This window comes from Drosophila pseudoobscura, chromosome X (genome assembly GCF_009870125.1).
Source record: "Drosophila pseudoobscura strain MV-25-SWS-2005 chromosome X, UCI_Dpse_MV25, whole genome shotgun sequence".
NCBI classification, from domain to species: domain Eukaryota; kingdom Metazoa; phylum Arthropoda; class Insecta; order Diptera; family Drosophilidae; genus Drosophila; species Drosophila pseudoobscura.
In genome coordinates, this window is record NC_046683.1 from 52,965,804 (window position 1) to 52,976,766 (window position 10,963).

At 47.5% G+C, this 10,963-nt stretch overlaps 1 protein-coding gene across 1 annotated transcript; it reads right to left on the reverse strand.

Annotated features, from left to right (window-relative positions):
* Window positions 1-6,490: 6,490 nt before the first annotated feature.
* LOC4813866 (uncharacterized) lies at window positions 6,491-7,552 on the reverse strand. The gene has a single exon (XM_001353884.4). It carries the CDS (start codon window positions 7,484-7,486, stop codon window positions 6,662-6,664), a length of 825 nt encoding a protein of 274 aa, XP_001353920.4. The 5' UTR covers window positions 7,487-7,552; the 3' UTR covers window positions 6,491-6,661.
* Between the last annotated feature and the right edge of the window lie 3,411 nt (window positions 7,553-10,963).

The following is a 10,963-nucleotide window of genomic DNA, read 5'->3' on the forward strand; positions in this document are numbered from 1 at the left end:
AGATTCAGATATTTCATGATGCGTTGCGTTGTCGGCATCCACGGATCTCGATCGGTATTGAGGGGCCTTATACGTTGCATTTTGCCCCAAAGCCACCATGGCCAAGGGAATTCGTTCGGGAACCAATTGTAGATTTCACACAAACGTTCTTCAATTTTATTGCAATTTTCAGCCTTGTTTTTGTACCGCTGGAAGAGGTCAGGAGATCCCAGTCCTTGGGCGGTAGTTTCCCTGTGTTGTTACCGGACACCGCCGGACGCCTCCCGATAGCGATCTGCCGCAACATATGTATCTTCTCAGACCTCGCCAGCAGATGAAGCACTCCCCGTCTCGCTGTGCAGTTTCAACCCCTCTGTTCGGATTTGATTCAATCCAAACCTAGATTACAAGGACACCCCGCCCCGAGGAGGGTTGCCCGGCCCACGGGGTGGTTGAAGACGCCGCACAGCCAAAGACAAAAACGCAGTTTTTCCTATTGCGTCGCAGCCAGAAGTTTCCTTTGGAAATTCAAGTGGAAGTGGAGTTGGAATTGGAGTTGGAGCTGGAGTTCGAGATGGCAAAGGAAAAGTTGACGGTGGCACGGGGTGGGAAAACTGCAAGCTCTACAAGCGGCACAGTCGGGTGGTTACGGTTGCGTCCGTGTTCGCTTCCTGCTTCCTTGCTTCCTTGCTGCCTTGCGCGAGTCCTGCGCAGCATAAATTACGCATTTCACTTTGGGCGTCCCTTGTTTTTCGTATGCCCAGTACCCAGTAATGGCAGAGGACCAGGGTATGCCCTTCAGGGCCCTTCGAGAAGCCCTGATATTGAGGGTCTTACACAGATTTCATTTTTTATAGCACGATTTAAATATTTTCCATATTTATATGTAATATTTTCCAATTTATAATCAATATATTTACCATAAATTTCATAGATTATGTAGCTATTTTTTAAGTGCTTAAATTTATGCTTAAAACAAAGTTTTTGTTTTAAATTAAAGTGGGGACTCCCCCTTTCTCTTTCCCTTTCTCTTTCCCCTCGCTTAAATCTTAGCATTGTGGGGTATCCTCTGGGTCGAGGCACTGCTCCTCCTCCTTTCTCGTAGTGAGTTTTTTGCCCGGCTTCTGTTTGCTCGACGCTCTGCGACGCAGTTTGCTTTGTTGCTTATGATTTATGTGCCGCGTGTAGCGATGACACACACACACACACATGCACACACACACACATGCACGCAAGCAAAGAGGACGCTTCACGCCGGAGGTACAGGCCCGCACAGTAGTAGAGTGGGGCTGCAACTTCGCCGGTGTCCGCCTGCCCGCCTGCCTGCCCGCCTGCCTGCCCGCCTGCCTGCCCGCCTGCCTGCCCCATCCGCTCGAGAATTACACGCAAATTGCACGCAACACGCGAATCGCATGGAAATGACGCGGGAGCGCCACTCGTGCGTGGAGTGCGCGCCTGCATGTGCGATATTTATGTCACAGGGCCCCATGTCCGGAGTCCGGATTCGGGCAGGACTCCAGAGGCCCGAGTCCAACTCCACTCCACTCCGCTCCCCTACGCGGGCATTAAGTCATGCGTCATCCTTGGCGGGGACATGCGTGTAAGCCGGTTATCGCCAGCCTGCCTGACTGCCTCCTGGCTCCTCGTGGCTCCTGCCTGTCAGGACCAGGGGACACTTTAAATATCTTTATGCATACCATAAATACGTTCTTAAATGCTAATCCTTAAATGCCGGCCACCAGAGGCCCGGCCTCTTCTCCTTCTGCTCCTTCGCTGAGTGGCCAAAGTGCGTCATGGATATGAATCAGCCCCGGGGGCTAGGTCTACGTCTACGTAGGACCCAACCATGGGGTCATTCCAGGAAATGTTGCGCCACAGATCCAGTCAAGTGTGGCAGGATATTTCGAAGGATATATAAAGAGTGGCATTTGAAGGCATAGATGGGGATTGATAGGCTTATAGGCTGGGTCTCGGCTGATCAGCTCAGCTTCTTAGAGAGTGAGCGAGAAGAAAAAACCGAAATTTCCGTCTATGACACAAGAAAAGCAATGATATCTGCCTCGTTCTGTAGGTTTGGGGCAAGCGTTTTGATTCGATAGGAAAATAAGTCCATAGTTTACATAAAAACAGGCCAATCGATTCAACGAGGACTCAGGAGGACTCTGTTTGTGGGAAAGTCCATGTATTATGCATGCAGTAGATGAAAGAGGTTTCTCTTTTCGTTTTGTCATGTCTGTCGGACATTTAATTTAAGCCCCATTCCACGGCCCTGACAAGAGTCCAATTCATTAGCCCTTCGATTCCAAACTGTGGCTTCGCATTGGAAGTGATTTGTTAAAACAAAATCTGTGTTAAAATGCTTTTCTTGTCCTCCTAATTGGGCAAGTAGGGGGGTGGGGGAGGGGGAATCGGTGAAACTAGTTTTACATGGCACATGGCCGGGCAGACAAGATGGCCATTATGTTTTCGGTGATTGCCTAGATTATCGGCTCCAGAAAAAGAGGCTTTGAATACGGAGGGATCCCCGTCGATTGCCCTAGGCCCTAGGGTTTGCCACTCCTCGGTCCGTCGTTAAAGTATCTTAAAGTCCTGTCCGTCCTAGCAACGGCAGGAGCATCAGCTGGCTGAATTTTTGTTTAATATTTGCTCTTTTTTTGTTGCTGTTGGGCATTGTTTTGACAACTTTATGGGGAGGAAACAAAAAAAACATTTAATATATGGCCCAGAGCGTGGCCGCAACTCACTTTTTAATCACTTTTCATGAGCTTTTAATTACACACTCCCCTCTGTGGGTAGGTGTGTGTGTGTGTGTGTGTTTTTGGGAATGAAATTTATGAAAAACCAAACGCATAAAATGCTTAACAAGCTTTTCCAGGGACCCCGACCACACAATGGGACGTGGATGGCAGCCAGGCAGGACACACACAAGAATGAAAGAATATATGTGTATAAATAAAATAAAAATATACCTCCCCCGAACCCCCGTCACCCCGCCACCCCGCCACCCCGCAACCCCCCTCCTCATTTCCGTTATAATAATGTGTGAAAGGATATTAATTATGAAACAAGCGAACGGCAGGAAGCTTGGGCAATAAAAACAGCAAGCGACAGGAACACCATGCGTGACCAGAAACAACATCCCCAACATTCCCAACATCCCATCCAGAGAAAGAGAAAGAGCAAGGACAGCCATAGTCCCTGGGTGACGAGGCTCCCGATGTCCCCCTTTGAGATCGATCTTCTTCGATTTGGCTTCTCTTTGAAGGCCCAGGAATATCTTCATCAAGGGAACTTCCTCTGGGTTTCCCTAAGGAACTATACATATAAGAAAAGGAATTTATATGGAAAGATATATTTATATTCGATCGCAAAAATTCGTAATACCCTCGGCAAGGGTATGTGGCCAAACGGGAATCGTGTATATTGTATATTTTATGGGTGTTGGCCAGCCACAGGAACCGGCCAGGATGTGGGGTTAGACGAGGTGAGCTTGGGCTGAGCGCCGGAAACGGGAGCAACATGTGCAACATGTCGAACGGAAGTGTCGGCCATATTCCACACACACACACACACACACACATACAGAGTTACGCAGATACCACTACTACTACTACCTAAATAGGCCCACGTCGCACACACACAAATTATGAGACCCGGGCCAAGTAGATTTTTATGTAATGTCGGTCGGTTATTGCTTTCATTTCATACATTTATTTCATTTCATTTACCCAAACCCCAGGCCCCAGCCCCAAGCCCCAGCCCCAGCCCAAACCCCAGCCCGCCCCACAGACAAATTTCATATTTCTGTTTTCTCCATTCTGGTAAGGGTATACCCTGCCCTCCTGAAGGAAGCCAACGAATTGCTGAAGGCTCAAGTATCGGATATCGATTAAAAATCATTAAAAATTTTATAACAATAAAAAATAAATAAGTAAAAGTATAAAATTAAATGTAAATTTACATTATTGTGCAAATATTTGATTTGAATACTTTTCATGGCTTAAATAAATATATTTCGTATTTAAATGAAATAATTTCATATTTAGATTAAATATATTTCCTACAAATTTAATAAATAATAGGTATTTTAATTACATTTAATTTATTTGCATTAAATATAGACTGTATTAAAAACTATTAGGGAATTATTTAATTAAAATTAATTTAAAAAGAAATATATTTTTTTATATATTTTTTATTATATATTATATTAAATTTTTTTTTTAATAGATTTGGAACTCTACCAAAAAAATATACAAATCAATTATTATTAATATTATAAATAATTAATTATAAATTTAATTTCAAAAATATATATGACTGTATTTATTTGTATTAGATATTTAATTCCACAAAAAATAAACAAATCAATAATGGGCTCAAATTTCCCTTAAGGACACAATTTCCTGCAAGCTGAATTATTTATCCCCCATTTATCCCCACGGTTAGAACATTCCTTAGTCGTATATGGACGTGGGATGTCTCGTCTATTAATGTTGGTGGTTTTTTCTTTTTTCGTGCACTTTATGTCCTGTCAGCGGAGTCAGTCGACCAGCCAGTGTCAGTCAGTGCCGGCCCTGGGCCGTCGTCTGCCAGTGACAGGCGGCCAGTCCAGAGCTATGCGTCAGTGGATCACGTTGCTGCTCCACGTGATGATGACAGCCATGCCATGCCATGCCAAGCCAAGCCAGGCATCGAATGGCCATCCCCATTCCTATTCCCATTCCCAAACTGTGTGGCTCCTGCGTGTAATTGCCGTTGTAATGTCGCTCAACGCGAATATAATTGCTAAAATGTTGCATAAACCGACAGACGTGCCAATGGCCAAACGGTCGTATACGAACACGACCCATCCGCCGTGTCAGAGTCCGAGTCGGAGTTTGGGTCTGGGTCTGGGTCCGGGTCCGGGTACGGGTCGCGGCGGCAACGACACTTTTCCATTTGAATTTAATTTTAATTTACGCCCAACGGCCTTTCCCGCTGCCCAATGCCATTTGCCGGAAATTGGCAACGGGCTCTGCTCTGGCCAGAGAACATTCCGCATTCCGAACGTGGTTCTGTCCAGGGCATTGGTCCTTGGGCTGGGGCTTGGGCTTGGGCTTGCGATTCGAGCCTGCAGATGCGCGATGGATGGCCCTGCTGCGACCCTGCGACCAAAATTCTAGAGGGCTGCCTGTCCGCGCCGTTGAGTTAATGAGAGGAGACAGGAGACACAGGAGACACGGGAGAGACAGGAGAGACAGGAGGGGGAACAGCCGACAGACATTTTATGTGCAACCAGGCAAAATGCTTTGAGGGGAAGGAGTGAGCAGGCGGGAGTCTAATTGAAGCGGCCCCAAGCAATTAGTCGATAAATTGAGGCAACAAAAATGTCCGAGCCGGAGCGAGAGCGGGAGCGAATTATATACATTTCAGACACGTCTGAAATACGTAGACGTATGTTATGTACAAAGAAATATATAAGCTGGTAAATGCCATGAATAATCAATCTGTAGAGCGGAATGCAACTCCTTTCCCACCATCGAAGAAATGGCAATGAAAAGTCGAGCTCAACGACCAAATGGAATACTTTTGTTGGCCAAACGAAAGCCTAACTAATGAAAAACATTTCCCAAATTAATTATCAAACGAATAGCTCCGAATTTTCCATCACAAATTGATACGATAGAATCGATCGGCTTAATCATCCGCCAGAGTGTCTGGCTGTCTGGCTGTGGGGCTGTCTGGGCGTATGAGTTATTTTCCGCTGGCCTGGCCAAGATCGTGCTGCCATTAATCGCCCAGAGAATTAACACAGAAATATACATAAATAAAACAAAGGTGGTGCATGGCGGTGGGGGGGGGCCTGGAATGACGTTAAACGCAGAACTGGAAACGCCGACGATTTGATGAAAATTATTTTCCAAATTTGGCAAAACTATTAACCACGCTACGTTAATTTCATTAGCAAGTCTAAGTCTGTCTTTCTTGTTTCGTTGACCGTGTTTCTCGTATACACTCAAGCCATTAAACGCGCTAATTAGTTGGTCAATTAGCGTATGCTTACCGCCGTATTGTTTTTGGCTCTTTGTTTTCTCTCTCTCTCTGGGGCTCCCCCCCCTCGGGGCTCCTGCCGACCGCCGACCGCCGACAGCCAACAGCCGACGTCAGTCGGTTCGATCGCCCAACTGTCGCCACATTAATAAATCAGTTTAAATTAATTCAGTTGACAGCTTTTAGTCAATATTGTTGATAAATTATTATATTTTGTGTGTAGTTTTGTTGGTTTCTACGCAGCTGTTGTCGAGCGCGGGCCCCAGAGACTGGTCCGCCTTTAAGGATGGGCCCGTGAAAATGTAGGAATGATGGGGTTTTCCAGCCCATTGAAGACTGGTTAACTCTCAAGGGGGGATCGGTTTCAGGCACGTTGTGGCCTCTGTTCGATCTGCTGGCCTGACAGAAAGCCAATACCCCTTTGTGGCTGGAACCTAGGAAGGAATCTTTCAGGGCCTAAAACTAAAGACCTGCATGAATGGTGGTGCCACGGATTCTTGTAGCCAAGTGCCATGACAAATGTGTTGTTTATTTGTGAATATACGATCGGAAATCAATCTTTGATTGCCCGTAAGTGCCATTTTTGCATGCCACCTGCCCTTGGTGTATGTGTGTGTGTATGTGTGTGTGTGTGAGAAATGTTTCTTGTTTACAACTCCTCGCTCTTCTGCACATCCGACCAGAACTTGGGCCAGGACATTTGTGGAGGAATCTCGTCGTCATCCCCCTGCGAGCTCTGGGCCTGCTCCGTCTGGGCATTCTCGAACTCCGCCAACTTTTGGAGGCGGACCTCCATGCGGCGCTCCAGCTCCTCGGTGCTGCTCGGCGTGCGGCTGATGTGCACAGACGCCTCCGATGAGGCCTCGCGCTCCTGAACGCTCCGGACACTGGCCGCGTACTCCGAGGAGCTCTCGTCGGCGTCGCTGCCCGAATGGAGGCTCCAGGTGCCGTCTAGGCCACTGACCACATGGCGATTGCATCGCTCATCGCCAGCAGCACCCGGATCCTGGCACACACTGATGCTCAGGCGGCGACCGCGGCACAGCAGTTGGTCCTTCTTGAGCAGCTCCATCAGGTCGTCGCGCGTCGCCAGCTCCACATGCGCCTTTCTCTGCTGGCTCCCGCCCTTGCCCAGCCGCAACAGGCTGATGGAGCGAATCGAGTGCTGGACAAACAGCACGAGCAGCTCCCGCACGCTGGTCTCCATCGGCAGATTGGCGACCAGGGCCACGAACGGCGGCTGGTCGGGTGCCTCCACCGAACGGGCACCGAGCGACTTCTGTGGCGCCTTGGATTTGGGCTTCATCTTGCGGGTTGGACGCTCCCCATCGTCGGCGTCGGCGTCCGTGTCACCGATCCTCAGCCTCGTGACACTCAGCATATCCTCCAGACTGCGCTCCGTTTCGCTGCCAGTGCTGGAGACGGGGCCACGACGGGGCTGCTTCGATTTTTTACGATTCTGAGTCTTGGACATTGTTTTGCTGTTGGGGAATATATACTGAATGTATACTTTGAAGTGTTTCCCAGGGTTGGCAGATCTCTGACATACACAAACGTACACACAGAAACCTACTCGAATCAGCAGCCAGCCACTTGGCAGTACTCTCAGACGAATATTGCCAAGCAGCCTCAGCCTCATTGCCCAACACACGCTGCCTCCTCTGGGGTCCGTTCGCGCAGCACCTGCCTCAGATAGATATCGACCAAGCAAATGCCAAGGTTCATGGATGGATCGAACGACAGCTCTTGGAGCTTGGGGGCCAGAGCTAGAGCGGGAGCTGGGTGCTGGGTGCTGCTGCTGGGACTGGAAAATATCAAAGGTTCAGCAAACAAATGGCATGGCATGGCACGGATTGTGTCTGTTTGCCGATTGCCGATTGCCGTGGGTCCACCGAGTCGGAGGGGGGGAGTTCCACATTAGGCAATCGACCGCGCGGCGGCCAGTGCGGCGGCTACACCCATATTCCGTGGAAAAATTGGGTGCGTTGGCCAAACACACATAGCATAGGGTAGGAGGAGGGGTAGGGGTAGGGGTAGGGGTAGGGGGTGGCTGCCAAAGCCAAAAGCTGATAAAAATCATAAGCCGACGACGAGAGCTGCCCGAGCTGCAGTTGGAGCTGCGGGCCGGGCCGGGCCAGGCCTCATAGAGTACGTGTCTGGGAGCAGGCATTAGGAGCAGAGAGACAGACAGGCTGAAATATTAGGCCAATTATATTTCAAAAATTTACATGTTCCCTGCCTGGCTGCCTGCCTGCCCTGACGATGTTGATGATGGCTGAGAGCCCCAGTCCCTGCCCCTGCCCCAGCTCCAGCTCCAGCTCCGGCCAGAACCGCAGCAGAACCCTCGGTGGAGTGCACACACCTTGGCAGCGGCGTCAAGTGCCCTCCGCCTCCACTCGTGCGGAGATCTTGATGCTGTTGGTGCTCCGGTGCTCCGGTGGGTCTCGCCCTGGAACGTGCATAGGCATAAGCGATATGAGGAGCCCTGCCCCCGTCTGTCTCTTCTGGCCTCTTCTGGCCGTGTTCCTATTGCCGGCCCTCAGATACGTATCTGTATCTGTGCAGTGTAGTGCCTTGAGCCACACGAAAATTTCCTTTTCTTTTTGGTTAATTTTCGTTGGAAAACTCTCTGAATGAAAGCGGGCAGAGAGTGGTGTGTGTGTGTGTGTGTGTGTGCAGCGAACATAATTAATTTCGAGGATTAAGCATCAGATTTTTGCGATAGCGACGTGTCCCACAATTCTCGTATCGAGGGACCAGGAGGGGAACACGTACGTTCCGACGGTATCTGGGACCCCATCTCGATGTCTCCGTCCCGCTTGGGTAGCCTGCCTCGCCCCGGGGGCGTACGTTTCCATTTTTCCCTCGTATTCTCTTTGTGGGTCAATGGAGGCAGGCCCAGCCATCGAGATTCATAATTGGATACCCAGGCATGGCTACGGCATGGCTATGGCCATAGCCAGGCATTAGGTGTGAACAACTTCAATCGGACTTGCATACAAATTGCAGAACGTAGATTGCCCGAGGCTCCAGTACGCCCCATTTGAAATGGGCATCAACGGGCATGCAGAGCGCTGCAGACTTGTCCATAACGACGGAATCTTTCGGAATCAACAGAGGTTTTATTGCATGGCAAAGAGTCTGGTAATCCACCGATCAGCTGTTCGACCAGTGCTGCCCATTTGGGCGTTACAGTGCTGCCCACCGGCTCTGGATTTAGCCCTCTGATTTCTGTATTGTTTACCCACCAATCAGAATTATTAAAGCAACACCCCCCGTAATTATAATACCAAATCAGGCACTTCTTTCGCCTGTAATTCGGGACAAGCCTCGACAACTCCAAGCCCGAATGCAGAGCACACACACACACACACACTCCCAGGGTGTTCCACATGAGATCCCCAATAATTTGTCGGCAATTGACAGGGCGGCTGGTAGGCTGGTAGGCCGGTGGGCTGGTGGGCTGGAAGGCTGGTAGGGGGCGGGGCGGTTACAAACTGAAAACCGTCATCAGGTAAATGCAATTAGCCCCGGGAGGACTTGATTGATGTATTTCGAATGAGCTGCGCTAGGAAAACTAATTAGCTTTAAATTATGTAGGCAGCCCAGCCCCACAACTGGAGCCCGCCACGCCCCACAAAAATATTTGTCAATCAAGCAATTTCCAGCCAAGCACTTGCATTGCTCAAGTGCCTTATTAATTAATCAATTTGCCTGGCATAGAACAATTAACATTAGCATTTCTTAAGTGGAGCCGACTGCTGGAGCAGGCTAATCGGGGGGCCAACATGGGCTAAGGATCTGGGCAGATCAGCGGATAATTAACAGATTAAACACGCAGGGAAAACTGGGACACTAAGAAGACGAAAACACACTCATATTTCAAATAAATATTCGGTTTTTGGGTACAAAATACAAATAAATAAATCATTTTTAATTTACAATTTTTTAAATTCTAATATCACCCCAATAAAATATTTGTATTTATTAAAATAAAGTTAAAGTTCCAATTAAAATAAAAAAAAAATAAAATAAATTATGATTTATAGGGTTTTTTACAAAATACAATCCGAACTATAATAAAAAATACACTCAAAATAAATAAAATAAATAAAAAAGGGTTTCCTTATCTTAGAAATTTCTTTCGTTTTTTGGAAAAAAAATTAAAATTCTAGAAAAAATTCAAAATATATTTTATTCAATTTATGGGAAATATATTGTTTCTAAGTTGGAAAATATTTAATATAAATATGAAAAATATTTGTTTATATAAAATGTACTTATATAAATCATTAAATATTCATTTATATTTAATTTAAAATTAAATAATTGAAAACAATTCTATCTTTTTCTTATGCATCGAATATTACTTTCGTTCTCTGGGTGCTCTTCTCAATCGGTTCTAAAAGAGCACAAGCCATGGGATAGAGGACTTTTCTTTCAGAAGCCATCTTAAGGACTACCCCTCAGATTTGACAAATGTCCGGCCCGTAGAGCATGCCTGATAAGATGACATTTATCAATCCGAGTACTTTCACTCGCATTTTGGGGGGGATTAGAGCTGAAGCTGATCCGATCCGGTGGGATGGTAAGGGCACCGGGCAATAAAATGACTTTTCGCCACGGTTATCAATAACCAGGCATCGATATTTTATGAAAATTGATACGCCACACACACACACACACACAGGGCACACACAGGGCACACCCCCGCGGTGGTAAAAGGGAAAATAAAAATAAATAATAATATCCATTATTACAGTTTATCCCATCCCAAATAGTTTCGGCTGCTCCTGGCCGAGTCCTTCGACGTCGAGTCGATGCCACTCATAAGCGAACTAATCCGTCAAAATTTATTGCCACCGAGATCCAGGGTTTCGGGATGGGATGCGATGCGATGGGATGGGATGGGATGGTGGGCTGCCAATTGATAACGTGCGTGTGAAATTTA